The 21,739-nt window shown below is 47.1% G+C and overlaps 1 protein-coding gene across 1 annotated transcript in view; it reads left to right on the forward strand.

The window, feature by feature from the left end:
• Positions 1–21,739, forward strand: part of LOC143986898 (uncharacterized) — a 1,277,526-nt gene that overhangs the window by 932,763 nt on the left and 323,024 nt on the right. The window contains 1 exon segment of the mRNA XM_077485305.1: positions 19,197–19,406. Coding sequence (XP_077341431.1) covers positions 19,197–19,406 — 210 coding nt within the window.

The raw sequence follows: 21,739 nt of genomic DNA on the forward strand, positions 1-21,739 counted from the left end.
GTTACTAATGCTGCCCAGCTCTGCCTTATTGCCGTGTACAGATGACTCGCCTACAGACTCTGTGTTTACATGTAAATAACCTGCATTCATATGTACTGTATATCATGCCCCCCTGAGGTCATATCCACCATCACTTCTGCTGAATGCTGCCCACTGGGCAGGTAAAGGGGCATGCTTGAAAGACCTGCCTACAACTGTGGTCATTAAGCCTCACATCAGCCTGTTCTGCAAAAGGTAAGAAAATTGGAGGTGGAACCCTTTTTCAAAATATGGTGTCACAGCACAGTGAAGTTTGGTACATGTGAATACGCAAATCTCAGCAGATGTGTGAGGGTGTCATTAACAATTAATGCCACTGCTGTGTATGTGCTAAAGGGCAGCACGTTTCTGTGGTGTCAGTTAAGTGATTTTGCATGCGTTCCCGACACACACAAATGTCTCAGTTACATTGGTGGTCAGTGTAAATCTTCTCATTACATTGGCACTTGGTGTAGAATCCTTTCATTCAAACTAGCGGCCAGTGTGAAGGCCCCCTTACATTAGTGGTCAGTGTAAATCTTCTCATTACATTGGCACTTGCTGTAGAATCCTTTCATTCAAACTAGCGGCCAGTATGAAGGACCCCCTTACATTAGTGGTCAGTGTAAATCTTCTCATTACATTGGCACTTGGTGTAGAATCCTTTCATTCAAACCAGCGCCAGTGTGAAGGACCCCCTTACATTAGTGGTCAGTGTAAATCTTCTCATTACATTGCCACTTGGTGTAGAATCCTTTCATTCAAACTAGCAGCCAGTGTGAAGGACCCCCTTACATTAGTGGTCAGTGTAAATCCCTCCTTACATTGGTGGTTACCGTGAATACTCCTATTACATTGGTGGCCAGTGTAGAAACTCCTCTTTATATTGCTGAAAAAAATCCAAACTTGCATTTGTGGTCAATTTCAAATTCTTCCTTACATTGATGGTCCATGTAGAAGCTCCATTTAAATTGGTGGTGAGTGTAAAAGTGTCACCTTACATTGGTGGCCAGTACAAATCTCGACAATGGTTGTCAGTGTTAATTCCCCCTTACTTGGAGGTCATTGTATATACCCCCTTACATGGAGATCATTGTATATACCCCCTTACATGGAGGTCATTTTATATACCCCCTTACACTGGTGGTTACATAGTTAGGTTGAAAAAAAAGACACAAGTCCATCTAGTTCAACCAAAACTGGTTAGTGTAAATGCTCTTATTACATAGCCCATAGTGTGCAGGAAGTGAGGAGATGATGTGCTGTAACCTATAGCAACCAATTAGTAAGCAGTAATGATGTGCACTAACCACATGCAACCAATCATTAAATGGTAAGGATATGTAGTAACTCTAGCAACCAATCAGTGAGCAGTAATAATGTGCAGTAACCTCTAGCAACTAATTGGTAAGTGGTAAGGATGTCCAGTAACCTCAAAAACCAATCAGTGAGCAGTAATAACATGCAGTAACCTCTAGCCACCAATTGGTGAGTGGTAAGGATGTCCAGTAACCTCTAGCAACCAATCAGTGAGCAGTATTGATGTACAGTAATCTCTAGCAACCAATCAATAAGCAGAAGTCATGTGCTGTAACCTCTAGCAAATAATCAGTGAGCCTCATTTGCTGTAACCTCGAGCATCCAGTCAGTGAGCAGTAATAATACACTGTAACCTCTGCCAACCAATCGCAATCGCTGCCTGATCTGATTCTGTAAGTGATTTTGAATCTAGCTATTTATTGTATGAGCTTAATTGCATGGAAGGGGAGCCCAAGAAAATGTTTGCCCAGGGTCCAATCAATATTATAGACAGCCCTGTTTGTATCCACACTATAAATGTGTGTATCATCATCTGCTGGAGATAAAATACATCACAGTGACTATGGAGGAAGAGGACGGATATGACAGGGGGTTACTGGGTGTAAATAGAAAATAAGATCTTATTACCTCCTCTGCTGCTTCTTCTTCCAGCAACGTCTCCTGTAACACATGCAGCATCATGTCTGCATCTGACATCACTTCCTGTCTGTATTCCATAGAGACTTCCTGTGTGTACATGACATCACTTCCTACCTTCCATAGAGACTTCCTGTTTGGATTGAAGTGAGATCACCATCTTATGGAGATCAGAGGAACTGCAGCCCTGAGAAACATCTCGTAGTGTGAACACGGCCTTGTGCTGTGTGTACTGTATATCCTTATAGATGGGTCATCTCCACTCCCACCAAGGGGGATAGAAATATATTACTGCTCGGGGGGAGACATTTTGGCCCCTTTGATTTTGCAGTAAAATTGATGTCAGATTTAGTCATGTAGAACATCTGTTATATGGATACAAAGAGCCCCAACCGAGAGTAAAGAGTGGAAATGGCTCCTGATCCCCAGATTTGGGCAATTATATCCCCAATATAAATAGAATAAAACCCGCGCTATGTGTAACAACTCAAATACCTACAGAAATAACTTATACCGGACTGCTGCTGTAACAAAGGTAAGTGTTCCCTTTATCAACTAGAAGAGCATTATGTGTCACAGCGCTGTCCTATTGTGTGTGCACATAAATCATCACAAATACACTACAATATGTGGAGACATTCATATATAAAGTGCTAGGGGCTCAAATAATATTCTCTGCAGATCTACTGCTTCCACTTTACACCTACTTCACTGATCTTATGGTGTTTATTGATGAATTAAAGTGGTTGTTTTTGCTATAGGTAAGCCTATAATAAGCCTTACCTGTAGCTACCCCGGAGAAATTTCACCGGCCGGTGCTGTGTACGGGCACCACATCGGGGGCTTCGGTCTCAGGTGAGTATTGCATAATGAGCTAGTATGCTATGCTAATGAGCTATGCATACTAGCTCATTATGCCTTTGTCTTGCTGTTTTTTGTTTTTTTTTCATGTGGGTTTACAACCACTTTAAGTAAACTGAACCATATGCAAATTCATATACAACATGACCACTTGCCGAATGACTCATGCCAATATATGTCGTTAAAGTGGCTCTCCTGTACAAACCGCCATACCCATATGCCGCTCGCACCCCCTCAGGTAGGGGCCGCGGTTGCCACCGCAGTTCTTGCAGTGGATTAATTCCAGAACCGATCTATCTTCAGGTCCAGGCCAATTATTTCTGGCCCGGACCTGCTGACTGGTTCTGATGAATGAAATGCTTCCCCTGCCTGTAAGTGTAAACACAGGCAGGGGAAGTGATGTCATCTCCCGTCCTGGAATCCATTTCGGTTCCAGGGCATGGAAGAACACTACACTAACACAGTATACATAGGCACACATTTCACCCCTCCCGTTAACCTCTTCACTCCCTGTCACAGTGTCACCAAGTGCAGTTTTCAGATGTTTCACTGATCGTTGTATTGGTGTCACTTGGACACTAATCAGCGTTAGGGTACTTAGTAGTAGGCCTAAGAAGGTCTAGGGTACCCCCCTAAACCCCGTAATAAAGGTTTAACCCCTTGATCGCCCCCCCCAGTTAACCCTTTCACCCCCTGTCACTAGTAGATCTATTTTCTGATCACAGAATTTGTGTCACGGGTAATGCTAGTTAGCCAGTTCGTTGGTTAGCTTCACCTTCAGGTTTTTATAGTGTCAGGTACCCCATTTAATACCTAACAAAGGTTTTAAACCCCTAGTTAACCATTCCACCCCCTGTCACCAGTGATCACCGTATTAGTGTAACAGGTGACGCTGGTTAGTTCATTTGTTTTTTGTAGCGTCAGGAGACCAGCCATATATTACCAAATAAAGGTTAAACCCTCTGATCGCCCAGCGGGTAATATCAGTTTTTAGCGTCAGCTAGGGCCAGCGTCAGTCACAGGCAGTGTCAGATTAGTGCCAGTAGTGCATACAACCTCTGTTACTAGTATAGGGTCTGAATGGATCAATATCTTTGATCTGATCAGATCTATATGGTAGTTTAGGGTTCCCAAAAACAGTGTTAGTGTAATCAGCCCAGATACCTGCTAGTACCTGTGTTTAAGCCCTTCCCCCCAGCCCAGACCACTCAAGTGCAGTATCAATCGATCACTGTCACTTACAAAACACATAACTGCAGAGTTCACAGAGTCAGGCCTGATCCCTGCGAACGTGAACAGCTATTGAAGCAGGATCTGACAATCAGGTGTTCTTTTTGCCTGTGAGTTGCACTAGTTGTACCAGTAAATTTAGAGGCCAATATGTCCAATTGTAGGTACAGTAGTGAAGAGGCCTATATGTTTCTGAGCATGACAGATGAGAGCGAAAGGGAAGCCTCACTGTCAGATTCAGGCTCAGAATACCATTAGACAGCAGCGGCACCCTGACAGATAGCTCTGACTATGGAGTAGTGGTCCCTGCTAAGGTTCGGGCATACCAGACCCTGTTCTTCTGTTGTTGAGGTGCAAGAACCCCAGGGCTCTCATATGGAGCAGAGAGCCAGTACTAGTGTCGCTTATCCTTCTGGTGAACTGGCAAGCACCAGCTGCCTAGTACACCCTGGTCGTAGTCAAACCAGCACTGCAGTAACACGTGGTAATGTGGCGAGTCCCATAGGTGCAGTTCAAGCTGGTGGTGACTAGCACAAGTGGTGCCCTGCAGCCACCAAGAAGACAAACACAGGCCCATAGAGCCCATAGTGCCCTTCCTGCTGCATTTGCCAATCCTAATTGGGAGCCCGCCACTTCTGCAGCACCTGTACTTCCTCTATTCACTGGCTAACCCAGAATTTAGGTGGAAACAGTTAATTTTACATCACTTGATTTTTATTCACTGTTTTCATGGAAGATCTCTCTAGATCTATTGTGGACCAGAGCAATTTGTATGCTGGTCGATTAATCTCCGCTAATCCCCAGTTGACCATTGCCAGCGAATGGAAACCAATTACGGTTTCGAATTTAAGATCTTTCTGGGCCTGGGCCTCCTCATGGGCATAACTCAAAAAAGTTAGTTGCGGTCATATTGGTCCAGTGACCCGATTCACCATATGCCCGTGTTCTCTGCTTCCATGGCCAGTGCTAGATACCAGCAGATCTTGCGGTTTATGCACTTCAAAGACAATGAACTCTGTCATCCTTGGGGTGACCCTAAATACGATCGGCTCCAAAAAATTGGTCCCTCATAAACCACTTCAACCAACAGTTTTCAGCCTTGTTTACTCCCAATCAAGTTGTCTGCATTGATGAGTCCCTGATTAAGCTTTATGGCTGCTTGTCTTTCAAACAGTATCTTCCCAGCAAGTGTGCCGGATATGGGGTCAAGATGTATAAGCTCTGTGTCAGGGCAACAGGTTATACATATAGTTTTATGGTTTATGAGGGAAAAGATAGTCACGTGGAGCCCAAGAACTGCCCAGACTACATTGGGAGCTCTGGCAAGATTGTTTGGGACTTGGTGTAAACCTTATTTGGAAAGGGGTACCACTTGTACGTGGACAATTATTACACAAGCGTGACACTTTTATCACACTTTTGATTGTGGAATTGGTACATTTGTGGCCCCGTGCCATCTTGTTGTAGAGTCCCGACTTAGACAGGGGGAGAGAGCCTGCTCAAAGTGTAATAAATTGTTAGCAGTGAAGTGGAGGGATAATACTAATGTTTTCGTTCTATCCTCTCTTCAGGCAGATATGACAGTCCAAATTCCAACGGCAACTGGTGTTGAGAAGCCCCTCTGTGTCCATGAATACAAACTTAATATGGGAGTGTAGCGGTACCCCCGTAAGGTCTGCCAATAGACTCTGTACCTCACTGATTACCTTGACTCTGCAAATCCTCTCTTACCTCTGACACCCTGGGTTCCATCATGTCACCAGCTGTGGTAGTAACTATAGAAACAGTTCACATATGTTTACTGTAGTATAAAAACACAATATACATAAGTATATCAACTTTGGTCAATAATGAAAACACTACTGTATACACCGCCCTTTATGTCAAACTTGTCTAGTAAACACAATATATTGGTGTAAGGTTTCCTGAATTATGAATGAACACAAGTATTAACTCAATACAGAGACCTATGTGAACAGGTTAACAGAAGAGTAAACACCTGGCACTATATCTTATGTGTCAGGTCTCTCCCTTCTGCCTCAACTCACAAGCCAGCAATCCTGCACAATATTGAAAACAGTATAAACAATATTATATTCAGTAGGATGGCTCCCTGTAGCAGTTCAATGCAATTTGAGCAGATGGGGAGAGAAAGTTATACAAAAGGGTGAGGAAGGGCTATTCCTTGAAATCCGTATGTCTTCAGCTAGCCTCTTTTTTTAGTTGTAAATAAAGTAATCCAAAAAAGGTATAGCTTCCTTCTTTCTTATAATCCTAAAGATGTCATCTGATTTGGCTACAGGAAACAGTAATGTGTGATGAGCATAGGCATCTACTGGCTGTGGCCTGTATAACAGAGAGTTTAACTTGTGTGGGACTACAAGTACCACCAGGCAATCTGTGTGGGTGTTGTTTAACAGCAGTGCCCTTAACTATGACAAGGGCTATGCCCGCTCACCACTCCAAATATCATAAGGATAGATCATGGTGCAGATGATGAGAAGACTCCAGCCGGAAACTCTTGACCAGTGTAGCCTGAATGCTCTCCTCCCACTTTGTACTACCCCATCTGGACATACCTTGACCTTCACCCTTAATTTCCCACTTAAGGACAAGACCACACCTTTATTTGGAGTAAACTGGCCACAACAGCCTTTATTAAACACGTCTTAAAAACTCACTCCAACAAAAATATATATATATCTATCAATAAATATATATAAACATATTATAAACAACCCAAATATAAATAACATGCCCAGTCTGGTGATCTCTGACGGTGACCCATACTTATACCAAACACCAAAGCACTGCAGTACCTCTGCATAACTTTTACCAAGGCCTCCACCTGTAGCCGGTCGGAGAAAACTTCCGTCAGTGCGCATACAAGTATTCCATCCACCGTTCCGGAATACACCAGAGGGGACGATCTTTCGATGAGCCCCCCACACCTTCAGACCATTTTCTGATTAACGTCTACCGTCAGAAACCACAAAAAAACACTGCCCCCAAAACTGTTGAAGCCCATCCGCTGTCGTGACGACCCGCAACCGAACACCTGAAAAAGAAAGAAACAACCAAAGTATCCCAGAAAAACACAACAACACCAGTTAAACTAGGGAGGGAGGGTGGGAAAGCTGCCTCCTCTGTGATCTTCTTCCACCGAATGCCTCTCTAGCTCCGCCCCTGTACTTTATATTGCTCCTCCCCTTCCTCCTTCAACCATGCCAATGTACAGCTTTGCTCCACCCACCATTTCTTCCTAGATCCTCAGTCACCCCTGTCATGCCAGCACTCCATTAACCCTTTCAGGCTATATTCCTTGCTTCTCTTGACCAGTGTAGCCTGAATGCTCTCCTCCCACTTTGTACTACCCCATCTGGACATACCTTGACCTTCACCCTTAATTTCCCACTTAAGGACGAGACCACACCTTTATTTGGAGTAAACTGGCCACAACAGCCTTTATTAAACACGTCTTAAAAACTCACTCCAACAAATATATATATATATATATATATCAATAAATATATATAAACATATTATAAACAACCCAAATATAAATAACATGCCCAGTCTGGTGATCTCTGACGGTGACCCATACTTATACCAAACACCAAAGCACTGCGGTACCTCTGTATAACTTTTACCAAGGCCTCCACCTGTAGCCGGTCGGAGACAACTTCCATCAGTGCACATACAAGTATTCCATCCACCGTTCCGGAATACACCAGAGGGGCCGATCTTTCGATGAGCCCCCCACACCTGCAGACCATTTTCTGATTAACCGTCTACCGTCAGAAACCACCAGAAACACCGCCACAGCCCAAAAGGGGGACTACCTCAATCTTGCGGCCAACCCCACACCCACAGAGCCATCTGAATACCCTCCTGTAAACCCAACAACCATAAGTCTATCCCGACATCCGAAAGATGCACACCATCCTTCCGCAAATATTGCCCCACATTGACCTCCAGGTCCCGGTGCCGAACCACGAGCCCGCCATTCTGCACCATAAACCTGCCCATCACCTTGTTAACCCAGATCCTGGTCTTATTAATGCTGTCGATGGACCGAGCCCGCCGCCAAACCGTTCTGGCCACAATGTCAGACCAGACCAGAATGGTCGCAGGGAAACGGGCCCGCAAACGCAGGATGTCAGCCTTCATGTCCGCCATTATCTCCTTCACTTTTCTCACCCCCAGATCATTCCCCCCAGCATGTATCACGAGCACGTCCGGGGGCCTCTCCCTCCATGCAAACCTCTCCACCTCCCGAATCACTCTCTCCCACTGCATCCCTGGGAAGCCCAGCCATTTCAAACAATCCACCCTCCTGGAAATCCCCAATTGCCTTCCATCCGGGCGTGCATCACCTCTCCTGGCCCCCCAACAGACGTAGGAGTGCCCCAGGATCCAAACGAAGCGTGGTGAACCTCCATCTGGAACGAAAGAACCAAAATGCGTCACAAGTTGCCACAAACACAAAAGACACACAACCCAGACGCATCGCCCCAAACAACACACACCGCCACTTGACTGAACTATTCCCTGATTAACTGCGGCTGAATGTACAATCGGAAGCGCCTGGACTCCCAGCGCCCGATCCTACGTACTGTCGCCTCATCCAACCCACATTTTGTGGCCTCCGTGGCCGCCCCAATGCGGAAAGAGTGGGACGCATAAGCCTTGTAATCCAAACCCACTTCCCGCAGACAGAGCCTAAACACCGATATGAATTGGAATCTAGACAAAAGCGAACCGTCCTCGTGCCTTAAGAACGGCCCCAGCCCAACCCCTCTCACCGCCCGGAATTCCCGCACCACCGTCACCGGGCACACTTCAGAACCTTGCAAAGCAAATAGGGACACAACCGTCCCCCTGCCCTGCTGATCAGTTTTTGACCTCCGCAAATGAATACTCACCCTACTGGCGCTCACCTGTATGTCCTGATCCAACAGTCCCCCGCCCAGCCGCTTGGACGGGCTCACCAACTCCCCCACCCGAAATGCCCCATAAAATGCCAAGGAAAATGCAGCTGTAAACAGCAATGTCTCATAATTGGTTGTACATACCGAGCGGAGGCGGCTACAAATCGCCAGCAAGTTGGCGAACGTGACCGGCCGCCTGGTATCCTTCCTAGGCCACTGTCTCCGATAGCCCCGTAGCGTTTGTCTGACCCAAAACTCCTTGGTCCAATCCACACCCCCCAACAACTTGAATAAAAAAGCCAGCCCCGCCAACTTACGATCAATGGACGCAGCTGACAAACCCAGTTCCATGTTCCTGGTCATCATATAGAGCACCAGCCACTACTGATCGGAGCCCCGATCACTTACCCCCACCTCGCAAATCAACTCAAACCATTCCGTCCACACCCGTGAGTAAGCCGACCAAGTAGCCTCACTCAACGACCGCCGGATCCAGCCCGCTGCGAGTCCAAAGGCAGCTTCCACAGCCAGTCCGGGCATTGAACCCCCGCTTCCTCCGCGCCAGGTGCCAGTTCCCGGAACTTGGCCCACTGAAAACGAGAGAGCGAATCAGCCAATGAGTTCTCGACCCCAGGAATGTGAATGGCATATACAAAAACATTGAGCTGCAAGCACCGGAACACCAGCTGCCGCAGGAGTCGAATAACCAGGGGAGAAGAGGCCGTCATGCGGTTAACCACCTGCACAACCCCCATGTTGTCGCAATTAATGCGTAACTTCAGGTTGCCAAATTCCTCGCCCCACAGCTCCAATGCCAGCACCACTGGGAAAAGCTCAAGCAACACTAGGTTCCCCAGGAACCCCGCCTCCCTCCACGACTGCGGCCAGGGTTACGCACTCCAGCGACGCGAAAGAATGTCCAATATCCAGTAGAGCCTGCTGCGTCAGTGACCAACTCCACGTCGAAGTTGCTCACCGGGCCCGACATCCACATAGCCCTCCGGTTGTAGGTGGACAAAAAGTCATGCCACACCTGGAGATCCTCCCGGTGCTCCCTCCACAAACAAACAAAATGGGTAGGCACGCTGATCCCGGCCGTAGCCGCCGACAGCCGTCGGCAGAACACCTGTCCCATGGGAATGGTCCGGCACATGAAATTCAGCTTGCCCAGCAATGACTGCAACGACCGCAGCTGCACCTTTTGTCTCCCCTGAATCTCCCAGAGATCTGCCTGCAATTCCTCCGATTTGTTGTCGGGCAACCTGCACTCCATAGCCATGGAATCGATAACAATGCCCAGGAAGCTTAACTCAGACGTGGGCCCTTCCATTTTGTCCGCCGCCAAGGGGACCCCAAACCTGTCTGCGATGTGCTGCAACGTAGAGAGAAGGATCGCACACACAGCGGAGGCAGGTGGGCCCATGCACAGGAAGTCATCCAAATAATGGATGACCGACTCCAGGCCCGAAACGTCCCTCCCCACCCACTCCAAGAAGGAGCTGAAGGTCTCAAAATACGCACACGAAATGGAACAGCCCATCGGTAAACACTTGTCCACGTAGAACTTGTCCCGCCAGTGACACCCTAACAGCCGAAAGCTGTCCGGGTGCACTGGCAACAAGCGAAAAGCAGATTTAATATCTGCCTTCGCCATGAGCGATCCCCACCCGTATCGCCTCACCCAGCGGACCGCTGCGTCAAAGGACGTATACGAGACTGTGCACGCATCCGGGTCAATAAAGTCATTGACCGATCCCCCCTTTGGAAAGGACAAGTGGTGAATCAGGCAGAATTTCCCAGGCTCCTTCTTGGGAACAACACTTAACGGCGACACCACCAAGCCCTCCCAAGGCTTCTCACCGTAAGGCCCCCCCATCCGCCCCAGCGCCACCTCCTTCCCCAGCTTCTCGTCCACCACCTCCGGGTGCATCAAAGACGAACGCAGGTTCTTCGCCACCGGTGGTATCTCCGCCAGAGCACAAGGGATCCGGAAACCCGCAAGCATGGTGCACTCCCGGCCCCCCCCTGAAAAAACTGAGGCGGGGCCCTCGGCGCGGACATGAGCCTCATCCAGAGGCTGATGTCCTTGTGGTCCCAACGCAACTCCGGCCGGACCGCCTTCCGCTGCCGGAACTGTTCGTCGTACCTAAGCCAGGACTCCCCCCCCCATAAACCCTATACGCTTCCCCTATGGCATCCAGATAGCAGAACAACACCGAGCAATGATCGGGGTTCTTTTCCCCAATCACACTAGCAAGTATGGCGAATGCCTGGAGCCAATTAGAGAAAGTGCGCGGGATCAGCCGAAGTGCGCGGCCTGTGGATCCTCCTCCTCTGAGAGCTCCCCCTCGGAACGGTCCTCCATGACACTCAAGGGCGGGAAAGTGTGGGGCCCCCGGAGGCCGCGGCGCCTTTTTGAGAGTCTGTCTGTCCTTTGGCCGCCACAAAGCCCCCAGCAGACTGGCGCCGCAAACCCGACCTACTGGGCACCTTAGCTGTGTGCCGCCCGCTCTTGCCTCCATCTTTGCGTGGAAGTCCTTTACCATGGCCCCGCCCCCCCGCCGGCACAGCCGGCCGTCCATCCAAGTGCCCAGGCCCCCCCCCGCCCCGTCTGCCTGATCCAGATCCCCCCTGATCCCGCGCTGCCCACCGGCGATCCCCGCGAGCCCTCCATGCATTTCCGGACTGCCCGAAAACCGGCCCATCGTGCTGCGCCCGCTTCGCTGTAACGTAGGCCCAATCCTCTGACTCTTCTTTTTTCATATGAGGCCTATGAGACAAAGCATCTGCATCAGGTTGGTACTTCAAACTGAACTTGAACCCAGCCAAGCCTGCCAGCAATCTGTGCCCTGTAGCATCTAGTTTGGCGGATGTCAATAGGTATGTTAAAGGATTATTATCAGTCTACAACAAACTCAGCTCCATACACGTACAAATAGTCCTTCAGTTTGTCTACTGCTGTCCATGAACTCCAACTTGTGGACAGGATAATTCATCTCAGATAGTGTAAGGCTTTAGTCAGTCAGCTGGGTGGTATATGTATATGTTTGAATATGTTTTCCCTTCTTTCCCTTCCCCAACACCCAAGAAAAAATAAAATAAAATTCAGGCACTGCATATTTTTTTTTTTTTTTTTGATAGGATTTTTACCCTGGTTGTTACCTAGACAATGGGGACATCGTCTAAATAACTAAAGTGTCATTCGATTGTAAATTTCGTTTTTGCCTTAGAACGGTAATGGGGTTCTGAGGGTTAATTATGTAGGTTTAACTTTGACATCAGTTTGGCTGGGCTGTGTTAGCCCTTGTACACACGATCGGAGATTCCGACAACCAAATGCGTCGGATTTTGTCCGACGGATTTTGTCCGAACCTGTTGCATGCTCATGGTCGGACGAAGTTGTCGGAAAATCCGATCGTTCAGAACGTGATGATGTTATTTTGTTACGACGGGACTACGTTCAGGCTAGTAGCCAATAGCTTTGATGTAGGAATTTGATCTGAGCATGCGTGGCACTTTGTCCGATCGGAATTCTCTACACATGATCGGAGAATGTACGATCGGAGCTTTTTGTCGGAAAATATTTCCGGCAAGTTGGAAAATTTGGTCCGACGGATATTCAGACGGAAACAGTCCGATGCAGACCACACACAGTCGGAATATCCGACAAAATGCTCCGATCGGACACATTCCATCGGAATCTCCGATCTTGTGTACAAGGGCTTCGAGTTCTGCTTGGCCATGTGTGTGGTGAGGTGCACATAACAGGCCAGAACCAGGCCTGGTTGGACATTTTGGGTATCAGCTTCCTCTGAGCCAATCAGTGGGTGTGCCGGGCCCCGCTGAGTAGTCTGGGGAAGGGTACTTAAGATGTTGAGGTCACGTGTTATGGGAGGTTCGTTCGTGAGGCCATAGCGGCCTGTTCCTGTTTCCTGGACCGGGGTAGCCCCGCGAGGGGTCCTGGTCACGGAGGGTTCGACGCTCCGCAACATGCTTCTGTTGGTTCTGTTGGTTACCTCCAATAGACCCGCCTGGTCTGGGGTAGGGATCTGTCTGTTCCAGAGTCTCGGAACCGGCTGGTCCGAGGTGCAGTTACTAAGGAAGGTGCTCTCGGCTTGGAGCGGCACCACAGCTTGTGAAAGGGACTGGGGGAGGACTCTTCGGAGGAGGGCCAACAAGATGCCATCCTGAGAAGTGCCTGGTTACTGAATTGGGAAGGACATTGACAAATTCACACTTTTTCCAGTACTATCAAGATGACAGAGAACATTCCAGGTACTGAGGAAAAAGGTTCCTGTTCCCTTTCAGTTACAACTTGTTCAAGGTCAGAGTTTTCTCAAGTTCTGAATCAAAGTGCTGACTGCCATAATCTCCGGTTAAAGATTTATTCAACCTTGAAGCGCCCAGCTGTGAGTGGCTACTCTCTGGACGGTACTAGAGACTTTGTTATGTCTGCAGTTCAAAGTGCCTGAGTTTCTTCACCCTTGCCCTCTGTTCCTATACGAGACTGTGTTGTTGGATGTTACCCCTGCAAAATAAAACCTTTCAAAAGGATTTTATTGGTGTCAGCATCCAAAGTTGTTGGGTATCAACCCTGGGAACCCCTAGATGTGGAAGAACAAGCCAAGCAGAGGTAACCGGTAAGCCTAAACAGTTAAGGCTGCCCTGCCAAGGGTTATGGCCGCTACATTAATATAGCAGCAAATATTATAAGACCAATGAAGTAGGTGTAAAGTGGAAGCAGTGGATCTGCAGATAATATTATTGAGCCCCTAGCACTTTATATATGAATGTCTCCACATATTGTAGTGTATTTGTGATGATTTATGTGCACACACAATAGGACAGCGCTGTGACACATAATGCTCTTCTAGTTGATAAAGGGAACACTTACCTTTGTTACAGCAGCAGTCCGGTATAAGTTATTTCTGTAGGTATTTGAGTTGTTACACATAGCGCGGGTTTTATTCTATTTATATTGGGGACATAATTGCCCAAATCTGGGGATCAGGAGCCATTTCCACCCTTTACTCTCGGCTGGGGTTCTTTGTATCCATATAACAGATGTTCTACATGACTAAATCTGACATCAATTTTACTGCAAAATCAAAGGGGCCAAAATGTCCCCCCCCCCGAGCAGTAATATATTTCTATCCCCCTTGGTGTGAGTGGAGATGACCCATCTATAAGGATATACAGTACATACACACACAGCACAAAGCTGCTGTTTCGTCACATTCGGCAACCTAATTTGTAAGTGACGTTCCATCGTCGCCATCTTGCTACACCCCACATTCTTCCGCAGTAAGGATACAGTGAGAAGGGGACAAGCGAACATCTTGTTACACTCATTAAAGTTTGGCATTTCACACTTATTTTAACCACTAAATGGAGCTTATATAGTGACATTCAGTGTTTTTAAATCCGTCTGACTGTTTTGATGTTACATTGTAAAAAGCAGCGGTGAGCCTGCTTATCTCACAGGTTTGCTGATCTGACAGAACAACACTGATTTTACAATTCAACATCAAAACAGTCATATGGTTTTCCAAATACTGTATTTTACTATATAAGCTCTGTTTATTGATAAAAATAAGTGTGAAATGCCAGACTCCGGTGGGTGTAACAAGATGTCCGCTTGCCGCTGTAGTGTCACAGTTTGCTGCCTATCACAGGATGGTGCGGAAGTGACGTTGTTGCGTACTGCGCATGCGCGATGCGTTCCAAACGCTCGCGCCGTGCGTTCCAACATAGTTTCGGCAATACAGTTCAGCGAAACCATCACATAATGTTACGGAAGTGATGTTACACACAACACAAACACGGGCCACGTTGTTGCGTACTGCGCATGCGCGATGCGTTCCAAACACTCACGCCGTGCGTTCCAACATAGTTTCGGCAATACAGTTCAGCGAAACCATCACATAATGTTACGGAAGTGATGTTACACACAACACAAACACTGGGCCGTTCGTTACAACACTAATACTTCCCTTGTTACCTAGTAGGTTTTGCATTGCTGGGACTTGTAGTGCCTATCCTGAGCTACATGCTTCAATGTTCAGTGTCCTCATCCCTATCCCCATGCTTCAATGTTCAGTGTCCTCATCCCTATCCCCGAGCTTCAATGTTCAGTGTCCTCATCCCTATCCCCGAGCTTCAATGTTCAGTGTCCTCATCCTTATCCCCGAGCTTCAATGTTCAGTGTCCTCATCCCTATCCCCCTGCTTCAATGTTCAGTGTCCTCATCCCTATCCCCGAGCTTCAATGTTCAGTGTCCTCATCCCTATCCCCGAGCTTCAATGTTCAGTGTCCTCATCCCTATCCCCGAGCTTCAATGTTCAGTGTCCATCCTTATCCCTGTGCTTCAATGTTCAGTGTCCTCATCCCTATCCGCAAGCTTCAATGTTCAGTGTCCTCATCCTTATCCCCATGCTTCGATGTTCAGTGTCCTCATCGAAGCAGGGGGATAAGGATGAGGACACTGAACATTGAAGCTCGCGGATAGGGATGAGGACACTGAACATTGAAGCAGGGGGATAGGGATGAGGACACTGAACATTGAAGCTCGGGGATAAGGATGAGGACCCTGAACATTGAAGCAGGGGGATAAGGATGAGGACACTGAACATTGAAGCTCGCGGATAGGGATGAGGACACTGAACATTGAAGCAGGGGGATAGGGATGAGGACACTGAACATTGAAGCTCAGGGATAAGGATGAGGACACTGAACATTGAAGCTCGCGGATAGGGATGAGGACACTGAACATTGAAGCAGGGGGATAGGGATGAGGACACTGAACATTGAAGCTCAGGGATAAGGATGAGGACACTGAACATTGAAGCACAGGGATAAGGATGAGGACACTGAACATTTAAAGCTTGCGGATAGGGATGAGGACACTGAACATTGAAGCACAGGGATAAGGATGAGGACACTGAACATTGAAGCTTGCGGATAGGGATGAGGACACTGAACATTGAAGCATGGGGATAGGGATGAGGACACTGAACATTGAAGCACAGGGATAAGGATGAGGACACTGAACATTGAAGCTCGCGGATAGGGATGAGGACACTGAACATTGAAGCATGGGGATAGGGATGAGGACACTGAACATTGAAGCACAGGGATAAGGATGAGGACACTGAACATTGAAGCTCGGGGATAAGGATGAGGACACTGAACATTGAAGCACGGGGATAAGGATGGACACTGAACATTGAAGCATGGGGATAGGGATGAGGACACTGAACATTGAAGCATGTAGCTCAGGATAGGCACTACAAGTCCCAGCAATGCAAAACCTACTAGGTAACAAGGGAAGTATTAGTGTTGTAACGAACACTTCCGTAACATTATGTGATGGTTACGCTGAACTGTATTGCCGAAACTATGTTGGAACGCACGGCGCAAGTGTTTGGAACGCATCGCGCATGCGCAGTACGCAACAACGTGGCCCGTGTTTGTGTTGTGTGTAACATCACTTCCGTAACATTATGTGATGGTTTCGCTGAACTGTATTGCCGAAACTATGTTGGAACGCACGGCGCGAGCGTTTGGAACGCATCGCGCATGCGCAGTACGCAACAACGTCACTTCCGCACCATCCTGTGATAGGCAGCAAACTGTGACACTACACCGCCTTCTCAGTGTATCCTTACTGTGGACGAGTGCAGGGTGTAGCAAGACGGAACGTCACTTCTGTTACACATTCTGACTGCCTACTGAATCTGATGAAACACCATGTTCACACTACGAGATGTTTCTCGGAGCTGCAGTTCCTCTGATCTCCACAAGATGGTGATCTCACCTCTACCCAGACCGGAAGTCTCTATGGAAGACAGACAGGAAGTCTCTATGGAAGACAGGAAGTGATGTCAGGTACAAGAAAGAAGTTCCATTTGTAAGAGAAGACATTGCTGGATCTGGCGGCAGAGGAGGTAATATGTAGATTAACCCCTTCAGGGGGATCAGTTGATGATGAATATATCTTCCTTCCAAATCTGGCCATACATGGTTCAGTTTTATCGTTCATCCAGCGGGATGAGAGGAAAAAACTGAAGTGATTCCCCCATCCACACATTGGAGGGCGATGGGGGAATCCTCCCCGCTGCACTATTGTATTCTGACAATGGGGGGCGCTCCTCCGCTCTCAGAATACACAGATCAGTGATGATGCTATTGGCTGCAGCCGCTGATGGAGTGACTTTTATCCGGCAGTGACCACACATGGATGGAAATGTGACCGATCCCTGCTGAACCAGCTGAATTTCCATGTCTCTATGGTCACCATAAGTGACTTCCTCCCCTCCCCCTCATCTCCTTCATTATGTAAGTCATGCTGAGATCATCTCCCATTGGCTGAGCAATATTCTCATTTGTCTCTGAGCTCCTTCTTGCTATTCCTCGTCCTGCCTGTTGTTTCCTTGGATTGATTTTCTGTGTAGTGACCCCGGCTTCATCTCTTGGATGCGCTCGTCTGTTGCTTGTCCTGACCTTTATCCTGATTCCTGGATCTCCTCCTCATCTCTCCTCCATATCCTCTTACACAGCTTTTCTCCACACCTGCAGTGATCCTGGGGGGTGGAAACTTGGTACCAGCACTCAGCAAAATCCATCCCCACCATTAGGAGCTCTGGAGAAAATTGTCTGCTATTTACACTCCGTTCCTCCGCACGTCACCTGATCACATGAGAGCTTACTTTCACACATTCCTGACAGATTTCTGTATGGTAAAGGTCAAAGTTCACTCTTCAGTTTAGGAGAGGAAGGACACACCCAGGAACAATGATTTGGTTTTCACAGGAGCCTCATATAGAGGACCCCTCATTTCTCCATCCAAATGTCCCTCCATCCAGAGTCTATATGTCCTATGACATCACACTGACCTCACAGCTCCTCCTCCCAATGTCCCTCCATCCAGAGTCTATATGTCCTATGACATCACACTGACCTCACAGCTCCCCCTCCCAATGTCCCTCCATCCAGAGTCTATATGTCCTATGACATCACACTGACCTCACAGCTCCCCCTCCCAATGTCCCTCCATCCAGAGTCTATATGTCCTATGACATCACACTGACCTCACAGCTCCTCCTCCCAATGTCCCTCCATCCAGAGTCTATATGTCCTATGACATCACACTGACCTCACAGCTCCCCCTCCCAATGTCCCTCCATCCAGAGTCTATATGTCCTATGACATCACACTGACCTCACAGCTCCCCCTCCCAATGTCCCTCCATCCAGAGTCTATATGTCCTATGACATCACACTGACCTCACAGCTCCTCCCAATGTCCCACCATATGGCTTTTCTTTTTCTGATGCTCTTAGGATGTGGGCGGACCCTTGGTATCCTCACTAGCAAAATGGGGCTGTTGGTCCTGCATTGTATGTAATGACATCAGAATGCCTGCAACAAGCTTTTTCCCTGCATAGTGTGGGGGTCCTGTGTGGGTAAATTATACCTCAGTCTGAAGTGGGGCTTTAATAAAATGGAGAGGTGAGGAGGATTCTGGGAATATCATTTGATTTTTCTATTTGTGTTCAGATCTAGAGTTTTCCTCCTGTGAAGTCTGGAGATCATATGACCATCACATTGCCTCCACCTCCCTCCCTGATAGAATAGAGAAATACAAAGAAGATTCTAGAAGTCACCAGAGAGATGATGGAGGAGAGGTGAGGAGGATTCTGGGAATTCTGGGACATTATCCAGTAACAGACAAGGGATGTGTCTGGATGGTGACTGTATCATTGTGTGTGTCAGGTTCCTATAAGGTGTCAGGATGTCACTGTCTATTTCTCCATGGAGGAGTGGGAGTATTTAGAAGGACACAAGGATCTCTACAAGGACGTCATGATGGACAATCAGCCGCCCCTCACATCACCGGGTAAGAGGAGACTTTATTGTAAAGGAGAGAGCAGTACGGAGGCTCCACCTAGATCCCCCATCATCTGATAAACACATAGAAACAATGTATTCAGTCAGTGTGTGTGTTTCCTACAGATGGATCCAGTAATGGGAACCCACCAGAGAGATGTCCCCGTCCTCTGTATTCCCGGGATTCCACACAGGAAGGTCACACCATCCCCCACCATCATCAGGTAGATGAGGAACAATCACTGATAGTATCATTAGGATCTGTACATTATCTGCATTGTTACCATCGATGTCATTTTTATTATATATTCAGAGTGGAAACCTGAGAGATTCTAAAGTTGAGATAAAAGAGGAGGATGATGAGGATGGGGTGTTGGAGGAGTTTCTAAAAGAACACAAAGATCTGTACCAGGACACCATGGTGGAGTCATCCAGCTACATGAACCCACCAGATGGAGGTCCCCGTCCTCTGTATTCCCGGGATTCCACAAAGGAAGATCACACCATCCCTCACCATCATCAGGTAGATGAATAATAATCCTCGGTAGTTGTGATTTATACACAAGCTTGTTTGATACAATGATGATGATTTATTAAATATTCAGAGTGGAAACCTCAGTTGGATCGAGCACAAGATGTTGTGCTCAATCCAACCCTGGATACCCAACCTTTCTCCCTATGTTCAGAGGGCAAACACCTTAAGGCAGTAAAACAAAAGCTACATCAACAGCAGCTTGTGGGGGCCTGGAGAATCATGCATCCTAAAGCTAGGGACTATACGTACTATTCTCATATACATTCCTCATATTCGAGAATCAATTTTGTTTTTCTGGACCACCAATTATTAGAGGGGTTATTAAAGGCAGAGGTGAAATCGGTCACCCTGTCGGATCATGCCCCGGTCATTGTTAATTTGTGTAGCGCCGGTACTCCTGAAGAGTACCCACTATGTCTGTAAATTCAGTTTTTTCCCAAGACTATAGTTGAGTCTTGGGGTTAATTGCTTTAAATTGTGGTTTTGGCATCAGTTTGGCTGGGCTTTACTAATGTTCTACCTGGTCATAGGTGCATGTATCACCTTTGACAGACATTGGAACGCAGTCTGGTTGGACGCATTTGGTACCAATCTCTCTCTCGGAGCCAATCAGTGGGTGCTTTGTCTCGCTGTTTATTCCCGGAGAGAGTACTTAAGGTGCTGAAGTCACGTGGTTCTGGGTTTCGGTCCAGAAGTATGTTCTGACTCCATGGTCCTGGTCCTCCTGACCAGCCCCCAGAAGCCCTCATGGCCTGGGGTGCGGATCCATCTGTTTCCAAGTCTCGGAACTGGCTAGTCTGAGGCACAGTAACTGGAAGGAGGATTATAAAGTGGTCCGGTGCCGTCTTTTGGAGAGGCCCAACAACTCGTCATGCAACCAGGGGAGGACTCTTCGGAAGAGGGCCACGCTCGAGGCTGGCTGCTCGGTAAGAACCTGGATGCTGAGCTGTATGGACACTAATTGAATCCACGTTTCTTACGGTATCGCCGGACCGGCTGCAAGATACTGGTACCACAAGAAAGTTCCTATTCCTATCCTTCTGTTACAACTAAGTTCCTGTGAGAGACTTTGTGTTCATCTAAAAGTTTGCAACCAAGTCTGTGGCAGAGACTTTGCTAAGTTTGATTCATGTGTAGGATGTAAGTTACTAAAACCAGGACTTATCCGACAACGGAAATATCCAGTTGCGAGTGGCTACTCCCTGGATTACCTAGAGAGCGACATTTATTAAGTGTCAGTAGTTTTCAAAGTGCCTGAGCTTCCATTCCTATACCCTCTATTCCCAACTGAGAGACTGAGTTTCTGTTCAACGTTTTAAGCAAATAAAAATTCCTAAAGGAATTCAAGTGTCGGTCTCTGCAGTTACTGGGCCATCAACCTCGGGAACCCCTAGACAAGAACGACGAGCTACAAGGCAGAGGAGGTAAACGGTAAGCCCAAGAAAACCAGCCGCTCCTTCGGGGGTCAGTGGTACATTTGGATCTGAAAAATATACCAGATAGGCACAGAACCTGGAGGATCATTTCTATATGATCAGGGCATAGTGGAGGATCTGGAAAGGGATATAAAATTGTTCTTTGAAGAGAATAATGTAGAGAATATCGATCCAACTATTCTATGGGAAACACATAAGGTATTCATACGAGGAAGATTAATAGAAGGAGTTAAGAGGAAAAAAAAATATGGACAGCTCATAAACAATCTCTTTTACAAGAGATTCAGGATTTGGGGCATGTACATAAAAATTGTATTGACCATAAAGTAAAGAAGGATTTGATAGGAAAATGAGAGGCACTGAGGGACTTGTTGGAACAAGAAACTAAACTTGCATTTATTAGAACAGCTACAAGACAGTGTGAACTTGGTAACAGACCTGGGAAAATGTTGGCGGGGTGATTAAACCTCGAAGGAACCTAAACTATATTGCAAAAATGAAAGATAAAAAAAAAGGAGAGATGAAATACTCTACTAGGGATATAAGTAAAAAAAATGTTGGAGTATTATCAATCACTATATAAAGTAAATACTGAATTAAAACCTTGAAGATAGACAAAATAGAGGGAATAAAATAGACCAGTATTTACGGAAGATTAAGCCGCAGGAAATATCGGAGGAGGATTCAAGTAAATTGGAAAAAGATATCTCCAGAGATGAAATCGAGCAAGCAATTAGAAAAAGTAAGGTGGGTAAAAGTCCAGGTCCGGATGGATACACTTCTTTATACTTTAAAAAGTTTATAGATATCCTGACCCCTTTTTTCCACTTTTATATATGAATTCCATCAGATAAGGTCTGAAAATTTGTCAAGGAGTACTAGGGA

This window comes from Lithobates pipiens, unplaced genomic scaffold (assembly GCF_037356315.1).
Source record: "Lithobates pipiens isolate NorthernLeopardFrog02 unplaced genomic scaffold, aLitPip1_a1.2 Scaffold_18, whole genome shotgun sequence".
Taxonomy (NCBI): Eukaryota; Metazoa; Chordata; class Amphibia; order Anura; family Ranidae; genus Lithobates; species Lithobates pipiens.